Source organism: Acromyrmex echinatior, chromosome 2, assembly GCF_024713525.1.
Source record: "Acromyrmex echinatior isolate Ae372 chromosome 2, ASM2471352v2, whole genome shotgun sequence".
Classification (NCBI taxonomy): Eukaryota; Metazoa; Arthropoda; class Insecta; order Hymenoptera; family Formicidae; genus Acromyrmex; species Acromyrmex echinatior.
In genome coordinates this window covers 9,468,814-9,493,143 of record NC_141853.1, presented here as the reverse complement: position 1 = coordinate 9,493,143, position 24,330 = coordinate 9,468,814, and the positions used below count along the sequence as shown (strand labels likewise).

The window sequence follows — 24,330 nt, the reverse complement described above, 5'->3', positions numbered from 1 at the left end:
ATAGGAAATATTTAGAAATATATAGAATATATTTTATATATAAATATATATATTTATATATATAATATGTCAATTTTATATAAAATTTTTACTTAATATTTCTAATTAATATAATAATTATCTGTAATATATATGATGACATTTTTTCGAGCATGGTATGTGATTAATTTAGTCATGTTCTTAATATTAATTAAATTTTATACTATGGAATTTTATCTAGGGGGATGAAACGAAATAAACCTTTAATAAAGATTTTATTTTTGAAATTGATATGTTTTTTATTTTGTTGTTCCTTTCTCTAATCAAATAGGACTGACTTTTCGATAATAATGTTTAATTTTATTAAAAATTGTATGTGTGTGTGTGTGTGTGTGTGTGTGTGTGTGTGTGTGTGTGTGTGTTTGGAATACAAATTTTAAAATGTGAAAAAAATTGTTACAACCAAAATAATGAGAAACCAAATAATTAAAAATTAATCATTCGATTCTTTCATTCTAATAAGTATAGTAAAAATATAATAAGATATTTCAGTGTAGACACTTGTTTAATTTTGTTAAATATTACGATATAATATACGTTAACATAACGTATAACATAATTTATAATCAATTTGAGCGATCCTAAAAAGAACGAGAAATCGCGCGGGATCTTTGTAATCATGCGCATGTGCGCGCGCCGCGCGATCGAACGGTCTCGAAAAGAGCGGCAAACTGAATATAAATCAGTGCACTAGTAATTGTTGCGCAGTTAGTCGCAAAGAGGAATTCATGCTCGGAGGAAACGAGCCTCGCAGCAAAGATCTCTTACTGCGCAATTCGACAAGTAATTTCGCAAATCGAGCATCCGACATCGAGTGTTAACGAACGAAACGAGTGATTTTTCAAAGTTGACAAAGTGCGTATTACTTGCCTCCTAATCATACGCATCACGCACAGTTAATGATTGCTTAATAATCACGCAGATTAATTGAGTTATTATACACTTTTTGCTGCTTTTACATTTAAAATTATGACAAATAAATAATATCAAAGCCATTTTATATGAAACAATGATCAAACTACGATTAAAAGAGAATTTATACATTTGTTAAAATTTTTGAGCATAAGTTGTATCGTTTACCATTGTTTTCTAGAGTTTAGATTCATCAAAATTTTTTAAAATAATTACTTTATCTAAAGTACTTATTTAAATAAGTTTTTTAAGTAAGTATTAGATGTTCCTCTAACAATTTCAACTTACACATTTATTAGTTATGTTATAATAATTTAACTTGTTTTTTAATAATTTATTTTTATAACAATTTATTAAATATAATATAATTATTAATATTATTATTAATAATTATTATAAATCTATATTTACTATATATATTATATTTATATATAAATTTTAGTATTCAATCTATTGCTTTTTAAATTTTAAACTCATCAAAATTTCTTTAAATACTTAGACACTCTTTTTCAACAATTTCAGTATTGTACATTTATTAAATATATTATAATTATTTATCAAATATAATAAAATTATTTGTTCCTCTTATTATCATCATCTACAGATATTTATTATCTACAGATCTATATCTACAGATATTTATTATTCATTATGTCGCATTTAAATTTTATTTATATTCGATTATTACGTTTTATCTTTCATACAAAAACTCTGCAAGTTCTATAATAAAAATGATAATTTATTACATGTGACAAAAGTAAATCAGGTAAATAATGATTTATTAATTCCTATTTGTCTGCAGGAAATCATGGCACTGGTATCGAGAAGCATATTCCGCAACTGGTGGGACGATATAGATCGCTACCATCGTGAGATGGAGGAACATTTTCGGAGGCTGAGTCTGCACGATGACGATCTATGGCGAATGCCGTCGCTCATCGGCAGGTTCCGGCGAGTGCGCGACGTATTTTTTGAAAATCCAGAACATGAGATAGGCGGATGGGCAACAGTCGAATGTGACGCGGACAAGTATCGAATAGTGGTGGACGTACAGCAGTTCACGCCGGAGGAAGTCACCGTTCGCACCGACGACAAGTACATCACCATTGAGGCCAAGCATCATGAGAGGAAGGATAGCCACGGCTATGTGTCGCGACAGTTTATACGTCGTTATTTGCTGCCGCATGGTTACGACATCAGCCAAGTGAAGCCCAGCTTGTCTTCCGATGGTATTCTGACTATTACGGCACCCAAATGGAAATGGGCTTTACCGGCGCCGGGCGAACGATTTGTGCCAATTATACGACAAACTTATTGGCCGGCCATCAAGACCAAGTAATGCGCTGAAGTGTTTCCGGATAACGCGAAAATCCAATGATTGAGAAATTAATCGCCAAAACGAAATGTCCGAATAATTTTTTTAGAACCATGATGATCATCCTCAAAATCAATAGTTTGCAGAGATGTATACCATTGTCTGTAATAACATTTGACTTACCAAGAAACGGATAATCAAACCTTGATAAGAAAAAAATTAATCGTTTTAATCTTGAATGTTTGAATTTTTAGATACTTTTGCAACGAGTTTTAGGCCGGTTCGCGTTGTTCGGCTTCCTCGCAAATGTCTATTATTATGTGTACACAATCGATCAGTACGATTACACTAATATTACAAACACTTGCTAATATTTTTACTACGTGTATACAGGGCGTCCTGAAATTTGCGAATCAAAATACTATAGCAAGACAGATATCGAAAAATTAAGTAAAAAAAGTTATATGTACATTTTTAATTGAAGCAATAGTTTTTGAAATATAAGGATTCAAATATATACAACCAACTACAAATTACGTTTAGTCGTCCACCAGCTGTCCATAAATCATATAATATTAGTAAGCACGCATTTCAGCGTTTAATTTTTTGAAAAGTTTTTCACTACGGTATTTTAATCGATTTATAAATTTCAGGGCACTCTCTATGTACATATACATACATATATTATATATATATATATATATATATATATATATATATATATATATATATATATATGTATATATAAATGTATTAGCATTGCGGTCTGTATGTTAGTAAGGGACGAGTCACGATTGTTATTTATGCCACAGTTTAAGATAGATAAAAAAAGACTGCAGAGTTAGATTTGTATTCTATTATATTCAAAATAAACATTCACACTCGATTGTATATAAGACGTTCTGAGAGCGGAAATTAATAGATCGATTCGATAATTACGACCGTGACTCATTCTTCGCAAGTTTGGATGACTTTAATACATAGTGTAATGAGCCATAATTAGAAAATTGTATAAAAACATGTATGTACAGTTGCATTGTATTAATTATTTTCTCATAGCTTTAAAAGAAGACACGAATGTGGGCAACAGCATATTATGAGCTTTATGACGCTGTTAGACTGTGGACATTACATCATTCGGGTTCGTCTCGGCGATTAGTTTCGAACGGTTCATGCCATCGTGACTCGCTATTAAAATATAACAACTGCTATTGTACGTTCTGTACAGCTTGTTGCTCTTATGTAATCATTCACTTAATTTATTCGTGTTATCGTTAGCTTGACAATTCGATTTAGAGTTTGTACTTATAGATTGTTTACGTAACACTTCTTTTTGGCAAGGAATGTGAGTTGCATAAAATATGTATGAATAATATAGGTAGATCACTCGGTATTATAATTACTCGCGTCACAAGAAGCTAGAATTATAGACGAGATATTATGTAATGCACTTTATATTCGTATTAGTCAGACGGTTGCAATTGTGTTCAAGTTCAATTAAACGCATATATAATAATAATAATAAATATATATTTCACATTCAAACGATTTTATTCTTGCGATACTTTTCGCATAGTCATTTGTAATTTTATTCGCTTTGTATTAAGCTAAATATAATATTTTGCTAATAATATTTTCTTTAATAAAGGTTTAATATCAATTTAATTTTGTATTTTGCTATCATTATTGAATAATTGCCATTAAATTGATATATAGCTCTTATAAATTATTAATTTGCTTTAATTATAATTATGTGTTTCTAATAATAGTAATGTTCTTTTTTTAACAAAAATTTAATTTCAATATTTTACTTAAATCATTTTTGAATGTGTAATTTTATATAATTTTAATAAAGTTGCAATTATATTATTTAATTTACATACTGCAGTTGTAAATATTTGACAAATATTTGTTTTATAATATACGTAAGTTTGATTTAAAATCAATATTTTTTTCTTAAAAACGCATTTATGCTGTTAAGTATTTAAATCCTAACAATACCACTTATGGCATAAAAAAAATAAGTCGCAATAAATATTTTCTCAATTTAGCCAAATCGTTATTGAATTATCCATCGGGCATAAATTACGCATCTGTGCCAAATATGTCACGAAGTCGTGCATACATTTTTCACTTTTTTCATGTTGCAAAGCTGCTATTAGACAATTCGACATTTACGACAGAATTCCATTTATAAATTATAAGTAGAATTCCATCGCATGATACAGGATGTTTAAAAAATCAGAATGAGCATGTATATGTACATCTATTATACATTAAAATACATGCGCATATCACGCACAATGTATAATACATGTTTACATTATAAAGGAGTTTGTCTCGAATTATTGGCCCTCTAGAATGGAATTAAACCAGGCTTGTCCAATTTGAGCTTCGGAGCAAAAACACAAGGTTATCGACGTAAAAAAATTCAATGTAGTAAGATTTTAGAACTATAAAATGTTGATAAACGTCACTTACAATTAGATGCATATCAACACTTTACCATTCCCGACATCTTATCCACATTGAATTTTTTTGAGTCGATAGCTTTGCGTTTTGGTTCCGGAGCTCAAATTGGATAGGCCTGAGTCAAATGTTTGAATAACGTTCGATTATGATCTATGAATGCCTTTTTTTTACGACGGTCCTCGTTCTTCCTCGCTCTCAGAGAATGGTGTTTGATCGTCTTGACTATTTGGTGGTAGCGGTTCCTCCAAGATTGTTTCCTCTGAGGGTGTTAAACCCTGCATCCATCTAGCCTGTTCCTCGATCATCGGAATTTTCTCATCAATCAATTTCTCCATGTCTATCTTGTCCAACTCCTCTTGTATACGTCTCTTTAACGGTCCTTCGATCGCGTCCATGATTTGATATCTATGAAAGTAAGAATAAAAAGGCATAATTAGAAACTTAAATAAAAAGCATTTAAAAGAGTAAAAAAAAAATTAAATGAAATATGACACAGAATCGTATTTTCCATAGTTAAATATCTGATGTTTGAGTGTTTAATAAAAAAATTTAAAAATATATAAATAGAATCAGTTTTATCATCTCTGGTTAGTTCAATCACTCAATTAAATATCAATCGTGATTGGTCAATTTTGCTTGGCGACAAATGCGATTAGATCAATTTCAATGGAATAATCAACTGATTAAGTTAATCAGAGATGATGAAACCGGTTCTTAGCTCGTTTTCCATCAATTAGATTAATTTAAATTTAATTTCGATTCAAGTTATTCTTCATCTTTTTCTATTTTTAAGAAAAAGATAAAGAGTATAAGTTGAGCTTAAATTAACATTAATTCTCTAAATTCCAAATCATTCTAATTGTAACACATGACCTTAAAAGAATTTTGAGGAAGCTAGAAAACACAAGTAAGATTATTTAACAACGAATCAAATATTTCGAGACGTAAAGAATTTAAGCGAAACGTTCGTTAACAATTTTCCGAGATTATCAAGGATACTACAATTTTGGTTCATTGCATTAGACACGTTTCCTAATGCTTATTGTGATTGGATCCGTGTCAGAAAATCCGATTACGGACGTCGCCTTGAAATCGATGCGAAACGCATATTTTACAAGGCCGGGGCTATTACGTAGTTTACCTTAAAAGGTTCGGTAGTATATTAACGCTCGCTTCCACGAGATAATCGAGCGTTCTAGCGCCGTGGAATCTTGCTTGGATGTTGCCCAACTCGAGTTCCAGTTCTTCTAACAGAGCGCGTTTCCGCGTGTCCAATGGCTGAGCTAGCTTCACTTGAACCCGAAAGTATTGGACGGTGAAGGACACGGTGCCGGCACGCGACAGGAAGCCACCGATCACGCTCACTTCCCAGTGCGTCTTACCCTCAAGTTCCTGGGTGCCGACATCCAGAAGCGCGTATATCTATATAAGGTGCCATATATGTAAATACAAATTAAATGCGATAAGCGTCACCTACGCACGTGTAAAATCCAAAAATCGCACACTGTAACAATTTACAAATGTGGTACCTTATGTAATGTTTACGCAACGATGATCGCAATTATGGCCGATGCAGTTGCTTTGCGTTTAGCAATTTCATAGACGTTTATCTATTTTAAATTAAATTATAACTCATTTATCTGAAATCTAAATGTTATATCTATTCGAAATAGATACTTTTCGTATGCCTATTGCAAAATTTTTAGATTCACTTGGAACTCTTTGATTGAAGATATATTAATATACTAGTTAATTAGATTTCTTATAAAAAAATTGCACTTACAGTTCCGTTCTCCATGGTGATGGTTATATTTCCCATGCGATAGAAACTGGCTAAACCGGTGATCCAGGTATGTGACGAGGTCATAGTGAATATACCGACGCTTTGGGTATAATCCTTTAGCTGGTATGGATCATAGCCCATCTGAGAAACCTGCTTTCGAGCTTCTGCGATCGCCATATCAAAGGGTGAAATCGAATTCGGAAAGTATTGCGGTAATTGTGATATTTGCTTATTCACTTCGCCCCTGAAATATATCATATATTTTGTTGAGAAAAAATATAAACACGCACAAGCCGAAAAATTCTCTCTCTTTAAAAAAAAAAAAAAGAGAAAATATATTTATTATTGTTAAAATATTATTGTTACATGAAACTTTATAAAAAAAATATGTAATTTAAATTATATAGCTGCATAGATATTGATATTTAAAAAAAAACAATGTCATACAAAAATCTAAATTAAAATCGGCATTAGTTTCGATTGTCGTTTTAAAAAATTAATTATTATTTTCATTCTTCATATATACAATTCGTTGTTATTTTCATTTCTCTTGATCTGTTCATCTCATTTTGTTTTTATTTATTTGTTTAAATAGTTTTCGATTTAAAAAGATAAGAAACATTTTTTTAAAGAATTGCACCTTATGTTTGTATTAACTTCTTTCAGTATGAATGGTTTGATGCCGTCAAAGATGAAACTCCCGACGGAATTGATGACTCCTTGAAACACCGAGCCGAGGAATCCTAGATTCTTAAAGTCCAGGTCAATTTTATCGAAAGTCAAATCCATGTCGATATTCTGAGCTTGCAATTTGCCATCGGTGTTCACTTCTAGCCTGGCGATACCTTCGACTTTCACGCCAGTAAGCTTCACCATAAAGTCCCCTTCGGACCTCGAAATCCACGATGTCATTGTGTATAATCCACGAATATCAAGAATGTCAATTCTTACTGCGACAGATACCTTGAAAAGATAATTATTTTTATTTTACTTTTCTAGTAAAAACAATAAAGTTGCAAAAATAAACATCACAAGCGCATATATATAAAGATAAATTTAATTAAATTTAATATAAATATACATATATAATATAAATATAACATAAATATACATCTATGTGTGATATAAGAAAATTGTAAATATAAATAAAAAAAAAACAAAAATTTGATGATTTCAAAAAAAAGATGTAAAAAAAATATGTAAAATATATACACATACATAATCTATAAGATATTTTGTACACAAAATATGTAAATTATGTTTTAAAACACGTTCCTTGCGAATTGATAATTAAAAAATTTTTTGATAAATTAATAAAAAAAGATTTTATTAGAAGAGCATATTTTATTTCTTATTTTCATCACTATACAGTTACATATCGTTATCATCTTTCTACTACGTCTGCTTAAAATATGCGCATCTTACTTTCTACGTAACACGCGTGCGCACACACACACGTGCATATATTCGCATATTAAATATTTGATTCCTTTACTGAAAGCATTTTAACCATAAGAAATATTAGTTGAAAATTTTAAATAAATATTATATTAATTAAAATTTAACAATAGAGTTTCTATCTTGCATTATTATTTTTATAAAGAAATCGATTGATCTACGATATTGTAATCTTCATTATCAATATATAAGTAATGACTCACATAGACATTTTTAACTATAAATCATTATTATGTTAATCAATATTTTTTATTTTTAAATTTAATAATTTTTAATTATTCATATAATTGTATTAATAACTGTGTCCATAATATTATATTAATAACTATATTACTAATATTATAGTATAACTATTAACAATAGCAACACAGCAAAATATCTTCTATTTGTGTCATTATATGTATGCATATAAATGTGTATATATATATATATATATTTTTTTTTTAAATCTAATCAAGAACGGAAAGGAGATATTGTTGCATCAATTTCAGTTTCTAATATTTTTTTGGTTTTTTCTATCTTTCCAGCTGACATTTTGTTCTAATTTACCTGCATACGTGCCAGTTCCGATTCCATATGTTCGATACGGAACTTGGACAACCCATAAACGCTAATTTTTTTGAGATTTATCGTATTTATGGAGAAGGAATGCTTCATATCCGGCACTGGCATCGGATCCGGTATCGGCGCGCCCGGTAACCCGACCGGATCATCTTGCTGATAATGTTTGAGGATAGCACGAATTTGATCTCCTAGTCGCTGCTCGCCTGCGGCTATCTGAGCTGCCGTTTTCTTATCTAGAATAAGTTATACTTTGTTAAATTAATAAATTAAATCAACATTAAGTAAATAAATATAGAAAAATAGTATTATAAAGCCAATTTCATGAAAATATTTTTGAGTTATACGAAATTGACGTCCAAAAATTTTTATTTATTGTTAGATATAAGCTGCTTCAATTAATTATTGAAATTTTGCGCGAAAATTAATCACTGAGATTTACAAATGAAATATATTTTACAACGATCTATGTTATGATTGCCCCTTGAACTATATATTGCGCAAGAAGAGTAAATTATTTACATGAAAAATAACGTAACAAAACGCGTAGTTAATTATTATGAAACAAACAGCGTACGTCAATTTTTTTTTAAAGCTTGTATAATAAAAACTTAAAAAATTTTTTAAAGTTCATTTTTTTCAGTTAATTTACTTTTAAATTACAATCAACGAGGAAATTAAATCATAGTTTTTTACTCGCATAATTTTCAATTTGATATGCTGAGTAATGTTTAAACAATTGAGAAAATAAAAAAAGAGAACGAAAAAGTGATTAGAAATATTATATCGTTTGTCTATATAATATACAACTTTATTAAATTGCATTGAAATTATTTACGAAGTATTATTTATTAAAAGTTCAATAGGAAATGATTGAGAAAATTATAGTCTCCTCTATCTCTTTAATTCAATTATATTATATTTAAACAATTTATATATTTAAATAGTTATAAAAATATCGACCAGGAAATAAAAGTTCAATGCAATTGCGTTGTATTTAAACGATTTTAAAAATACACAGACGTTAGGTTTTGACGAAATCACGTCTGTTAACGAAATGTCATACCTATTGAAGTTGAGGCATTGTTCGTTTTTAGCTCTTCGCTTGCACATGAGGAACACAGGAAGCAGCATACTATTAAAAAGACCACCGCGTAGACTCGCATTTCTAATCGCGTTTTGCACCTCATCCTTTAACTTCTTCTTAGAAACACACTAATATATCATTTAACACCTGGCCCTATCGATGTTGCTACAAAGAAGCTACTATAAAAAATATTAACGCGTAATCGTATCATAAATTTGTCGGGATCCCCTCCGATCGTTTCTCGTCGTAACTCCTCTATTGGAACTCCCTCACCACCATTCACTTCTGAATTTTGTCAACGGATTAATATATTAATTAATTCCACAATCAATTTTACGATCAGTTTGCAGTCACAAGCTTCGCCCTTCAACTACCACTAACAGTTTTTTTTTATCTGCCAAGGGTGCAAAATGCTTATCAGTGGACGAGAACGTGCGATGTAACTCCTAACCGACTCCGAAGGCGTGTGTGCACGCGTTCGACTGACTGAAAAGGCACGTCAGTGAATTTAGTGGAACGATATCTCTGACAGGTCATTGAGAGAGTAAGGGTCAATAGCTTTATCTCCACGCCTTTCCTCTCTTCTTTTTATCCGTCTCTTTCTCCCTTGCTATATATTATATTCGTCCGATTCTGAAATCTCGCTTTAATGGAGATATAGAGTTATATTAAAAAAAAACTAGAAACCTTGAATGAAAAACCTAGTAAAAATCAATTTTTTATTTTGATCCTGAAAATTTTTTTATTCGGGGAATATATTACATTATTGTACTAGAATTCAGTTCTTGCATATATTCAAAAGATTTCTGTACAAAGATATAAATAATCAAATAATCAAAATGTAATACAATGATTAAGTGATGGTGGTCAAAGATATATTTCTTATTAGATCCGTTTCGAAAAGGCGTTTATATCTTTTTTCAGAATTTTGATAAAAAAACCTGTTTTTTTTGTAATAAAATTAGTTTTTTACTCAGTTTTTTATTTTAAAATAAAAAACCTGTTTTTTTCACCTGTTTTTTAACATCAACATACGTTGCACACGTTGCATTGTGATGCAATATGGGTAACCCCTATGAATTTTCCAGATGCAATAAATATGGAATATTTAAGATTTCTGTTCTGTAACAGACTTGCTTAGAAATTGTCCCCACTTTTGGGAATGTCTAATGTCGGAATTTAAACATGTATTTTGTTCTAGTAATAAGCTGTAATATTTTTTCTCTATATAAAAAATAATGTATCCCCTAAATATTATAAAAGTAATGTATCCTCAGAATATTATATTTAAAATAGATTTTTTTAAGCAATTTTTTTTGAATGAAGGAGAGATTTCTCACAGTCAAGTAATACTTAATTTGTGAAATAAATAACACGAAATCCTGGTCTGTAATAGCTTGACTAGTTTATTGTGCAAATTCGACAATTATACAATTCACTGACACAGTAAAGAAATAATTATGTAAATATATTATTATATAAATTCCTAGTTAATATAATCAATATTTATATAAAATTATGAAAACTATCAAAATATATATCCATATTTATGAGCAAAGTGTGAAATTGTTAAAATTAAAAATTAATAAATTCATTAATAATTCAAAATATATTTTTAATATTTTATAATTTTAGTTAATTTCACACATAAAGAAATCATGTTGTTATTTAGTCGCTTAAAAAAAAAACAATGCAAAAGGAGGGATTTATGTTGTTTTCAAGCTCGATTGAACCTCAAAATAATCAGTTTTTATATCCGGTTTGTGTTCCAACCTTAATAGCATTGTTCCGGATGGTAAATGAATTTCTATTGCGCCGTAGCAGCTGAAACGCGTACTCTGCAACTAATTCGCAAGACCTGTTGCCATTAGTTTATTATACATATTTGACATTATACATATTGTTAAATTAGTATAAGCTATTTGCTTTTTGGCAAAAGAATATATGAGGAAGGCTACACGATAAATTTCGGATATACATATTAAATATAGCAATTAGTGCATAAATCATACAATATATGAAATGCCGATTTGAGCAGTTATACATATATGTGCGAAATTATTAGAAGTTTACAAAAATGTCTTCATTATAAACGTTTCGATCCTCAGTTTTGGATCATCATCAGTATATATTCGTAATAATTTCTCGTACATCCGATTTCTTGATCAAATCTGTCCGTGTGGCATGGAAAAGTGTCGTAGTCGCAGGCGCTTTCCATCTTTTTATCTTGATTGCGAATTAATGAGATATAATGAATCGTGATTACCGAAATCATACGCCATCATTACATTTGCAGGTTTAATGAGATAACATATGTCGATGTTGATGGCTCGTCTAACACACAAATGACACATATCATCAACATCGACATATGTTATCTCATTAAACTTGCAAGTGTAATGATAGCATATGATTTCGATGATTATGGTTCATTATATCTCGTTAATTCGCAATTAAGATAAAAATGACACTGGACGCCTGAGACTACGACACTTCCGTGCCGCAAGGACGCGCGTCCAGATGAATGAAGGGATTGTGAATAATATAATACATTTGCACAGTCAAAGCCGGAAACGCTTTTCAAAAATATGATTGAGGTGACGCAATACTCGAAGCGAGATGAGACACACGTCCGATCGAGTAGTCTCGAGATTCCAAAATGCCAGAAAGCCTATTATTCTGTTTTGCACCCATACAGCATATCTTCAAAGAATGTTCAGAGAGTCGATCATATAATTTTTCCTCTGGGATAGAAACGTGAAAAGTAAAAATATTTTTTGTATGTATATGTGTATTATACGTAGGGAAAGGTGGAGCATATTATGAAAGGGGGCACTATGTGACAGTCACTTTTTTTCAAAACGCAGCAAGTGCAGCCAAACATTAATCTACACACAAGAGAAGTGTCGGAAAAAGTAACTTTGATGAAATTTCAGAAGCCTGAGAAAAATCATAATGACGAGACTATAATGATGCATTCAAGCGAGACGAAACGAGAAAAAACCGATACTGAGATTTAGGCTCGACAAATGATTGATACAATTTTCTCATCTTAATGAGCCGATATTCTCGCTTCTCGAGATTCCCGAATTTTATCCCGTCACGGAAGGAATATAAAAAAATCTGACCAGAAAATTTGTTTTTCAGTTTATAATTTTGTTTCTCAAGATAAGGCATTTCTTTTGATGACACAAGTATATATAGCCTGTTGTAGGATTATGCTTAGTGTTTTATTTGAGACTACGATCATATTAATGCAAGCCTCGTATCACTGTCCACGCAAATTAAAAAATTTTTTATGAATGAATATGTATAAATATTAGGGGTGTGAGGGTATCCGAAATTACGGATTTCGGGAATTTTTTTCGAGACCCGAATGTTTGTAATGTTTGGGTACCCATAAATTTCAGGTACCCGAATTTAAAATCGGGCAGAGATCACAGAGAAACTCTTTAACGGCATAAATGTGATGCTTCTTTATGATTTTTCAATTGAGGTTTTCACTTAAATTATATGGCATAATTAATTAATTCAATTTAAAAATCCACGGAAGAGAAACAGTTCCTAATACAATAGATGTAAACCAAGATAATAATATTCAGGTTATGTCAGCCATACGTCAAAACGACGATATTTTCCATTAATATTGCTTTTAAATAAATTACTAATCAAATAATTCCTTAAATTTTAATTTCTTTTAGGTCAATCGAAATCAAAATTAATGAAATTTTTTCACGATATCTCCCTAATAACACTTCACTCTAGGATACATCTTGAGGATGTCCTTGGGATGTTCGAAGAACATATGGATGTCCTTTGGACGTCCTGGAGGTCTGTGCTGTTAGGGTTTGAGCACGCAAAAAAAAACAACTATCTTTTCATTTCCGCATTAATAAAGAAATGCAAATTTATTCTTCGGAAGGAATTCTTCCCCCAAATATCAATATAATAGATTGGTGGAAATGTAATTGTGTGAGATTTCCAATACTGGCAGCAATAGTAAGGCAGTACTTTGCTATTCCTGCTACACAAGTAGTGAAAGATTATTTTCTGATGCTGGCATTGTTACAGCCAGGAAAATAAAATAAATTAATATCAGAAAAAGCAATTAGAACAATTATGTTTTCTCCATTCCAATTTGACATAAAACAATATATGCAATAATAATAGTATATGCATAAAAGTAATATATGCAATAATAATTTATTTTCGTTAGAATTCTGCTTCGACTGTTATAAATCTTGATTTCTATTACTTGTGTATTCACATGTACGGTCCAATAAGATTCTTTCTTGTTTATATTGTAAAATAATATATTTTGGCAATTTACACACACACACACACACACACACACACACACACACACACATCATGAACTGTTTCTCTTCTTTGTGGACTTTTAAATTTAATTAATTAATTATACTAGTTAAGTGAAAAATCATGATTGAAAATCATGAAGAAGCATCACGACATAAGCATGATTCGACACATAGAAAAAAAGACATACATATGATTTCACTAAAATCCATTATGAATGGAATAAAAAGGCAATGATCTCGTTACGAGTTTGCTGTTAATTTTTCTCTTAACTTTAAATTAATATAGTCAAAGAAGCTTTTAATATATTTAAGTTAAGAAAATTCTATAAAAATTTAATTTTGTAACTATTTCTATGGATAAAAAAGACATCTTATTTTTATTATAATATTTTTATTATAATATTTGTCATGTGTTTATTATTTTAATATATTTTATTAAGGCTGATCCAGAAAGTTTATAATCTAAGTGATTAATACAAGCTCGTCATATAATATTAATTTTTTATACACTTTTTATGTACTTACTTATGCTGTGCTTATAGTGAAAATTTTATTTTTAATATTAAAACAACTTAAAAATTTTATTTTTGATTTCGTATTGTACGTCCAAGTTTTAAAGATACAATAATAAACTTTCAAACGTATTAAAATGATTTTCTTTTGATTTTGTAACACTCAATCTTGGGCTAGTCGTGTACTGCCCCAGACCTGTCACATAATGCTTCATACGTAGACAGTAGCTATACCTCAATTGTTTACAAAAATTAAAATTTGGAAAAATTACTAATTATTCTTTGTTGAAAGGGGAATCTTTTCTCTTAAAAATTGAAATATTCTTTTACACTAACAAGGAGGAACGAAAAGAAAAAAATTTGTCACAATGTGCCTTACCTTCCCCTACATGTTTACATGCATAAAAATTGTCACTTTTCACGTTTTCCGCTTTAGAGAAAAAGTTATATGACTGATTATACTTATCATGTGAAGCATCCTATGTCCTAAAGATGTTCTTAGAAGGACATTATTAAAGTATACTGTGTGAATTGTCATTATCAAAATGACACTGTTACTTTCTTATAGTATTATCTTTTAAAATAAGTCATCTGCAGATTCGGTTTTTGGAGATTTTGTCTGTCTGTGCCGGAGATTCGTTTAAAAAGCCGAAATCTCTGGCTGAAAACTGGAGAGGTGATTCTCGATTTTGCATGAATTTTGCAAGGATTGTATCTACCTTTATTCATCTATTTATACATACACGTATATTCGATGATTGGTTATTAAAAATAAAAATAAAAACAGATTCATTAAGAGGATTAGTGATATCATCAAAGAAAAAAGAATAAGACCAAGTTTACTCTTTAAATTCTTTAGAATATAGAATATCAACCTAAGCCAATCTTGAAAAAAAGTGGCTCAATTTTCAATCTTTAAGAGTGAGATTTTGCTTTTCAGAGCTTTTATTCTAAAAGGTTTAGAGAGTATGATGCAGGCAAAAATGTTGGGTCTAGTTCTCAGGTACGAAATTATCTTTCAGGTACGAATAAGCTTTTCCCACTACAAGTCTCGCTATATCTTTTCATTCAGCGATTGATCGATTAGTTCATACTGTCAGAGGAGAAAGGAAAATTCGAATCAGTGTAGTTTTATGTGCCATCTCACAATCAGTATTATATGAGTGATGAGAAGTCTGTTCTTTTGTTAAAATTCTTGCACGATTCATCTTTTTTCCTTTTCTCTTCGTTGGAGAGGAAAAGAGAAAAGATGAACCATGCAAGAAGTTCAGCTAAAAAGTACAGGCCTATGGTTTCATATCTAGAATAGAATAATGTATTTGCTTTCTGCTATACGAATTCGTTGTATAACGCGTGAAATTTATTTTTATATGTATGATATTTATAACAGTTTCTCCAAAGAATTTTCTCAGAAGAATTGCATTCGATACGAGTGTCATAAATCAGTATTTATAGTTGATTCTTATACATATTTAAGTCTATCTTAAGATGTTATAAGTCAATCACAAAGTCATATTAGCATTTTAAGACATTAAAATGATCTTAATATCATAATATTATGTATGTAAGTGTATAATAATCAGGGAATTTAATAAATGGCGGGAAATTTAAATCGACATATCATAAAATAAATCATACACACGAAATATTTGAATCTTGACACACTATAAACGCCGTAACCGTAGCATTTCCCCAATGATTCCTTCGTTTACGCTCGTATAAGTATAATACATTCGCATCTTCTCGAAGCAGCGAGCTGAATGCGGTGAAAAAATATCCTCACGGCCGTGATGATGTATCACCCCGCGGATGTGTTCGTAATTATGGTCACGTGACACAGTGGTTGTGTTTATTTATAGACACGAGTCTATCAAGTTTTGGCATACGCGCATGTGCGCGTACGCTCTGCGCACGTGTGTATGTCATTACTGTACCGCATGATCGGATACTACCACATTTGTGCATGATGAGTGCTCGACGAGTTTTTCCGTGACAAGCGCTAGAGTGTGTTGCTGGAACATGTGACAAGGGTCTATCCAGGTCGGTCGGTTTTTCGAATTTCTGACGCAGTGGACTTCCTTAAAAATAGGAGTTACGGTTTGTCGAGACATATCTTCGCAATCGAGGGCTTTGTAGGCTTTGAAGACTGAGTTCATGAAAGAACAATGCTTGAAGATGTTACCACCTCGGAATTAGTCCTTCGATATTCTACCACGTCTCATGATTAATGAATACGAGAGTTATGTCGAAGCCCGATGCTCCAAAATTCGTCACGGCACTTTTCTCCTTCAAAGGGAAGAATAACGATGAAGTACGTGGAATTTTTCTCCTCTTTTTCCTCTCTATCGAAAATTGTTCTAAATATCGCATTCCTATATAGAGTAGTGTTGTCACAGTTACTAAAAATGCATTTGTATGTGTCTGTATGCAGTGTTTTTGTTTTTTCTAGTTGTGTTTCAAGAAAGGAGATGTAATAACGATAACTCAGGTGGACGATGAAGGCTGGTGGGAGGGCACGTTGCATGATAAGACTGGTTGGTTCCCTTCGAATTATGTCAAGGAGTATAGAGCTCCAGGTATGATACTCTTTGAATGTATTTAAATTTTAATAGCTAAAGTAAATTTGATCCATTTATAATTTGTTCTTTTAACATTCTGTATATTTCAATATACTTTAAGGTCGAAAATAATTGTATATATTTTATATATTATATACATACAGATGGTAGTCATGCGTCGATTAAGACGTCTCCAGAAAGAAGTCCGCAAGAGTCACCTGCGCATCAAAAACTTAATCGTGATATAGTATTAAAGGATATTGTTGATTCCGAAAGAGTGAATGTAGCTGAACTGCAAGGACTAGTGAATAATTTTTTACAACCTCTTGAAACATCAACTATGTAAGTCATGTTGTTTAATAAGATGGAAGAAAAAAAATGTGTTACGTATATTTTATAATAAAAATCTGGAATTATACATAGATTGAAGAAAGATGAGTATAAGCAGCTACTTGGTAACATTCACGAGGTATTGGAGACTCATCAATGTTTATTAGCAAATTTGGAAGGAACTGTTTTGCAAGGACTCTCTGCAAGAGTAGGAAATCTTTTCTTAACTATTGCGCTGAGGCTAAAGTCTATTCACACTACATATTGTAACAATCATCCACAAGCTGTTTGCATATTAGATAGATATAGGTAGGTACTTTTCAAAAATATATCTTTTTTTAATCGAATGCTACAAATCGAGCATTGATCTTTATGTGAAAATTTTTGCTATTCCAGAGATGATGCAGTATTATGATTTGTCTCTGGTTATTTTGCGATTAAGTTCATATTTTACTTTGTTATTATCATTATTTTTCCATTAAAAATTCCTAATATCATATAGAATGACAATTTCAGGAAGCAAATTTGAATTTTTTGTTTGACAAATGACTGTTTTAGCACAGTAATTCAATATGGAATCCTACTGGAAAATAATACGGATTATTAAAACATTATGATTTCTGAAAGATAATAATCGATTACAAATAATAATCGATTGCAAATATATTAATCGTGTAAATATTATTATTTTAGAGATGAATTAAATGAATTTATGGAACGCAGTGGAGCAATATCACCTGGTATATTAGTATTAACTACTGGTCTTAGCAAACCGTTTCGAAGACTAGATAAGTACTCTGCTATGCTTCAAGAATTAGAAAGATACACTGAAAAAAATCATCCTGACAGAGGAGATACTCAACGTAGTATAACAGTATATAGAGAAATCGCGGTATGATAATTCATCTACATCTTCATTATGTGAACAAAAAATGGTATTGATGTTAAATTTAAGTTTACGTTTTATTTGTAGGATCATTGTGCTTCCATACGTAAGCAGCGTGAATTAGCACTCCAAATATTAACTAGTGGAATCAAAGGTTGGGAAGGTGAAGAATTAAATTCACTAGGCGAGATTATTCACGTCGGATCTGTTAGTCTAGCAACTGGTGTAGATCGTAGAGATAGATACTTTGTTTTATTTCCTACCACACTGCTGGTACTTAGCACCAGTCCCAGGATGAGTTCCTTTATTTACGAGGTAGATTTGGAAACATTTCTATCACATTGTTTTAAAAACACAATATATAAATATTTTAATTCATGCTATGATTATTTGTAGGGAAAACTTCCCTTAACTGGCATTAATGTAACTGGAATTGAAGATACAGACGATATAAGAAACGCTCTGGAGATCACTGGTATGGCCATCAATGTTTTATTCAAGTATATCATATGAGAGTGAGAGTGAGAGTGAGAGAGAGAGAGAGAGAGAGAGAGAGAGAGAGAGAGAGAGAGAGAGAGAGAGAGAGAAATTCTACCTCACAAAATAAATAAAAATGTTATTTTGCTAACGTAGGAATAAGGAAATATATTAATTTTTTGTTTCTAAGTTCACAAGATAGCAATAATTAAAATAATTATATAATAATGAAATGCGATATGTATGCTTTAAGGACCAATGATTGAAAGCATTGTCGTACTGTGCGCTACAAGGGAAGAGAGACAGCGTTGGATCGATCTCTTAATTCAGGAACAGTGCACTAGCCTTTTGAAATCACCAACCACGCCTCGTGTGAGTTATCATCATCCTCCGTACGCTCGACTCTCGAGATACTTTGCGAAGCTCGTGAGGAGAAAAGTCATATATCCTGAATTGATGAAGAAATTATTATATATTCAGTATATCCTGAGGCCAGATTTAACTAACGTGAAAATGAGAAAGTGTAATGTGACTTATACTATTTTTCCTACTCACACTAGCGAAGAATCTGAAATATCAGATACACTCGATGAAAATAATATGAAGGAGGAGTCACGAATATTGCGTAAATCTTCGTTAATATTGGACGTTAGATATGTGTTAGATAATACTGATCTTAGTACTGTCGGATTAGCGAGCACTTCTTCACTCACGAATTTCGCAGCGAGAGTTGATTGCGACAATCGATGTACCTTCGAGACTAGTAAGAGTTTACCGGTTGGTGCTACAATGAGTCATGTCCTGCCAAATGTTCCGCTCGCGTCAAGCAAGTCGTATACGTCAAATCTTCAAACACGTAATAAATTTTGTCGGGAGCATTTGGAAATTTCACATGATAGAAATCAGACTGTAGATTATAAATATTTGAGAGCTATCGAAGAGTTTTCAAAAAACTTAGACGTCCCAATTCAATATTCCAACCAGAATGATAACTGCGATAATAACATCGAGAAAGAATTTGGAGAAACGTGTGTAAATATTAGTTTACGGTCTTCAGATTCGGGAATGGCCGAGAGTTATCACTTACGTTCATCTGAAGTTAATTCCTGTTACAAGTCATATACCTCTAGTCATACTAAATATACAGATCCTGTAAGAACATCTCATAGCGAAAGCGATAATGATGAGAATAAGTTTGAACATCAATGTATTTGTACCTCGCCATTTGGCTCTACGCCTCGAGATAGTGTTCACTCGATGGCTTCGTCTAAAATTATTGATGAATGTCCAACTCCTGTGAGATCTAATGATGTCGGTAATGATGCTAACGATAATAGTGACAAGAAAATTCAAGAGACTGTATTAGTTCATCCTCTGATAAATTATGGAAATGTACAAGGAAAAAGGTATACGCAACCGATACCATATGCGCATCAGTGCGTAATCAAAAAAATCGGGAGACGCGTAGTTCGTCCAATACAGCCAATTATAGAGGAATATGACGAGCCAACAAATCAAGTGTATTCATCTGGATTATATGCTCATTGGTGGCTCAAGAAATCTATCCCGATAGTTGGATGCACAGAACAAGGCAAGCTTCCATGGCATGGCTGTTCCTTTGATCGTTTCAGTTTTTTTAACCATGCTGGTGTTTTTACTAATTATCATTTTCTACCAAAAGTCGTATGCTCTTATTTCACAGCCATGTTGTGTGAAGTAAGCTGTCGCTTTACTAACACAATACATTATACTTTATAGAATAGTCTCTCGAGAAATATCACCAATTTTTATGCCTTTATTTTTTATTCCGTCGTCATCATTCACTTCGTAAAAGATTCTATAATAGTTAGCTTGAATATACAGCTTTAGTCTTCAAATAGGTCGTGCACTTCAATAATTATAATCATAGTATTTCTCTTTTCTATCTTGTATCTTTACATTAAAAAATGTTTTTATACTAAAAATAGATTCTGCAGAACAATAGAAAAAATATATAAATGTATAAATTATAAATAACGTTCGAACAGAGAAATTTTTAGTCTGTGCATGTATATGATAGAAACAATCGTAATTATGCGATATTATTGAAATATTATACAAATGATGTATACATATTATAGCAGACGAGCAATCAGCCGAACGGAAAGCACCAACGACTGGCGATGGAGCATTGTACATCTCCAGGGATTAAGACACCTTGGAGTATTGCATCACTAAGACCTGCTCCTCCCCTATATTCTCTTAAGAATTTTGGAAAATTAGATACTACTACAGATACATCACGCTCACCACGATCATGCAGTAAGATTGCTGTATTAAATATCAAACATACATGTGAAGTTTTTACTTTATTTTCTATTGTATATTCTATATTACAGATGAGCGACAATTTGAAGAAGATGCGATTATATTGAAAGTAATAGAAGGTTATTGTCTTTCTGTCAATGCTAGATTTACTGTACATTCTGGAGAGTCTAATTGTAAGTTTCTACAAGTCAATTGAGAACTGTTGAAACTTTTCAAAGTATTTTTTATATTATGATGAAATTATTATGCTTCTTTTTTTAGCAATGCTAGATTATGAATCACAAAAATCACGGGACAGGATATCATTAACACATAACAGAGGCAATTGGGAATATTGCAATGACAGGTGAATATAAAATATTGTGAAAAATATTTTGAAAAAGTTACATTTTTCTCTCTTTGAAACAAATATATTTAAATTTAATAATTTTTGTAAAAATAAAAAATTGCATCAATTTGTACCAGAAATACTTCATCATTATGTTACTGGTAAAATTAATTAAATAAAGAAGAAATAGTTTTTTAAATTCTTTTTTTAATTATTATGCTGTAAGTTAAACATTACATAATATATACACAATATATATGTTATATCAAAAATTATTAATATAATATTATTGTATATTATTAGTGTATACATATATTAATCTACTTTTTATACACAGGACATTATCGGAAACAGTTAAAACCTTAAAGAATCAAATGACTGACTTACAATCGCAAATGTCGCTACTAACAAAACAATTAGACGAGGAGAGAAGATCGCGACTCTCATTAGCTGCTACGGTAAAACGTAGCATGGGAGTTATAGACGCATAAGGATATCAATAACATCAAAGAAAGATGTGTTCAAAAACAAATTTTTTACGATGCTCATTTCATACGTGCAAATTTTAATCATAAAACGCATAATATATGTCGCGTGTTGGAATGTTTTCATAAAGTTTACTATTTTTATGATATATACATATATATATATATATATGATAAATATAAGATGAAGGCATATAAAGAAATTATTTATGTATTTTTTTAGCATGTTATACACTCGCAATAAAAAAAATATTTAAAAAATTGTATTATAAGATTCACATTTGTTGCGTTCAACAAAAAAAGCAACTTTAAGTACTTTGCGCTGATTGCATAATAGTTTTAAATAATTAAGATAGAATTATTTCTTTAAAATCTAAAAATATAATTTAATCAGCACAAAATGTTTATCAGATTACTTTTTTGATGAGCGCAGCAATTGGTCATAAAATAGTCTATATGCAGTTTATAATAAAAATGGTTATTACAAATTTGTTTTTATTTACGATGACTACTGCAATGTAAACAGGATGGTAAGAAAAGTTCTAATTGATAAAAGTATGTAATTTTATTATAACTTGTTAGATGAGTTGTCACAAGCAACATTAATGTAATATTACTCGTCTTTACAATATATATATTGAATTGAGGAATATTATGTACTTATCGTAGCTTGTTCTTTATACGTTCCAATTCGTTAACTCTACTTCGCGCGTGCTCCAATCTGTGCCATGCCATTTGCAGTACCTTTTGACTTGCATATCCGGAACCTTCGTGTGGTTGACCTATGAGAAACATTTATTAGAAACGTATATTGAAAGGGATATGATAATGATATTGTTAAATAAATGTACACACCAGTAGAAACTTGCGTGAGATAATTAATCTGTTCACTTAATTTAGATTCCAATTGTCCTAGAGTTTTCAAGAATTGATGTGTTTGCGACTCTGCCTGCTTCAAGCTTGATTTTTCCTTGCTCAGTTCCATACAAGCTTGTCCTGTATAACATAAAACCACATCTTGAACATAAAAGTACATACATCTTGTGTACTAAATATCCTTGCTTCTAATATTCACATCTTTATATATTCAGCTTTATTTCGTTTGGTGCAAGTATATTATTTCTAGGAATATACTAGGAATTCATACTAGGCTTTCTATTTAGTAACACAAGTTCAATATCATCATTCTATCTTTCTTAACATTCCAATAAGTAACAAAGATAAAACAATTCTTGGGTTGATTTGTATCACTAAGACTCGGTTGCACCAATGTTACTTTGACTTTAAGCAAGGCTTAAAACTATCTCTCTCTCTCTCTCTCTCTCTCTCTCTATCTCTCTTTCATTTTAAAATGAGACAAAGAGAGTTTTAAGCCTCGCTTAAAGTCAAAGTAACGTTGATGCAATCGGGCCTAAATGAAAAGCATCTATTATGGGAACTCTCTAATAGGAGACATATTATCTTATGTTCAGTGAGAAACAAATGCAGAATGATTCTTGTATCAATATGTGTTTCTTGGACTAATTCTACAATGTACTTTTTATTTTCTGTTTCTTGCTGTTTGTCTCTTGTCTTATTAACCAAAAAGGCAAGAGACAAACAGAAATTGGTCTCTCTGGAAAGCTCTTTAATGCCTGTTCCACCAATATAGATTAGTTTTAATCTTGGTTCTTACTCTTTGTCTTTTTCTAGTTCTAAAGATTAGACGAAGAGTAAGTTGAATCGAGATTAAAGTTAATCTACATTGATGGAAATGGGCATAAGTAGATCATAAAAACATTTGACAATTACCTGCACTTTGTAAACACACTACAATGTCTTTCTCGATAGTCTCCAAAATCTGGATCCTTTCCATCGGTGGCGTCATTGTGATTCTTATTTATAACTACAGTTATCTTTAATTTAAGAAATTCACGTAACACTCCTGTCTTGATCCTTCAGTGAATTTTACTCATATCTTAGCCTAATTTATTTTGATCACAGTAAGAAAATATTGAAAAACGTTGAACAGCGAATCGAATAATGACAAAGAATCAAAATGCAGGATCTTGGGCTGATTAGAACGAAATAAGAATAATAATCTAAGCACCTGTTTGATTTATCAACATTAAACTCAATCAGATCAAATCAGACCTAGCTGTGTGGCTGAACCTATCTGAACTAAACCAACCTAAACTATGACTATCTGCGTCATCTGTAATATCGACGAGATACTATACTACTTAAAGATCGGTCCTGGGCAAATTTTCGTGACTCGGTCCGGGGTTCTTTATTTATTTATGACTATTACATAAGTATTTTAATAATACATTATTAAATTTGTGATTTTTTATTATATTAATACTGTATAAATAAGTATGCATACTTTTAATGCTATATTTTATATATTGCCGAAAAATTACAATTTTTTTCTCTGCAGTTATGACTCTATTGATAATCAAACTCGGATGATAACATTAAAATCACAATTTTAAATAAAAATCGAGTATTAAGTTTTAAAC

The 24,330-nt window shown here is 31.0% G+C and overlaps 4 protein-coding genes across 6 annotated transcripts; 2 read left to right on the top strand and 2 right to left on the bottom strand.

Moving 5' to 3' along the window:
- Positions 1-710: 710 nt before the first annotated feature.
- Positions 711-3,811, top strand: LOC105147986 (protein lethal(2)essential for life). Its single transcript, XM_011059395.2, has 2 exons — positions 711-894; positions 1,754-3,811. Exon 2 carries the CDS (start codon positions 1,760-1,762, stop codon positions 2,288-2,290), a length of 531 nt encoding a protein of 176 aa, XP_011057697.1. The 5' UTR covers positions 711-894; positions 1,754-1,759; the 3' UTR covers positions 2,291-3,811.
- LOC105147985 (hypothetical protein) lies at positions 3,799-10,132 on the bottom strand. Its single transcript, XM_011059394.2, has 6 exons — positions 9,607-10,132; positions 8,529-8,776; positions 7,162-7,484; positions 6,522-6,765; positions 5,880-6,160; positions 3,799-5,143 (listed from the first exon to the last, which is right to left on the bottom strand). Exons 1-6 carry the CDS (start codon positions 9,728-9,730, stop codon positions 4,906-4,908), a joined length of 1,458 nt encoding a protein of 485 aa, XP_011057696.1. The 5' UTR covers positions 9,731-10,132; the 3' UTR covers positions 3,799-4,905.
- A 6,226-nt stretch (positions 10,133-16,358) lies between these two features.
- RtGEF (Rho-type guanine nucleotide exchange factor) lies at positions 16,359-22,693 on the top strand. 3 transcript variants are annotated; one of them, XM_087416868.1, is made up of 12 exons: positions 16,369-16,769; positions 16,908-17,034; positions 17,181-17,358; positions 17,440-17,655; positions 18,040-18,238; positions 18,320-18,547; positions 18,629-18,707; positions 18,963-19,081; positions 20,833-21,010; positions 21,088-21,189; positions 21,278-21,362; positions 21,682-22,693. In XM_087416868.1, exons 1-12 carry the CDS (start codon positions 16,686-16,688, stop codon positions 21,833-21,835), a joined length of 1,749 nt encoding a protein of 582 aa, XP_087272994.1. In that variant the 5' UTR covers positions 16,369-16,685; the 3' UTR covers positions 21,836-22,693. The 3 variants fall into 3 exon arrangements, with proteins under 3 accessions (XP_087272992.1, XP_087272994.1, XP_087272993.1); XM_087416867.1 differs by having other exon boundaries at positions 16,371-16,769; positions 20,830-21,010; XM_087416866.1 differs by lacking the exons at positions 21,278-21,362; positions 21,682-22,693 and having other exon boundaries at positions 16,359-16,769; positions 18,963-20,300; positions 20,830-21,010.
- On the bottom strand, positions 22,376-23,986 carry MED11 (mediator complex subunit 11). Its single transcript, XM_011059393.2, has 3 exons — positions 23,621-23,986; positions 22,685-22,825; positions 22,376-22,611 (listed from the first exon to the last, which is right to left on the bottom strand). The coding sequence occupies exons 1-3, from the start codon at positions 23,694-23,696 to the stop codon at positions 22,490-22,492; spliced, it is 339 nt and encodes a 112-aa protein (XP_011057695.1). The 5' UTR covers positions 23,697-23,986; the 3' UTR covers positions 22,376-22,489.
- Between the last annotated feature and the right edge of the window lie 344 nt (positions 23,987-24,330).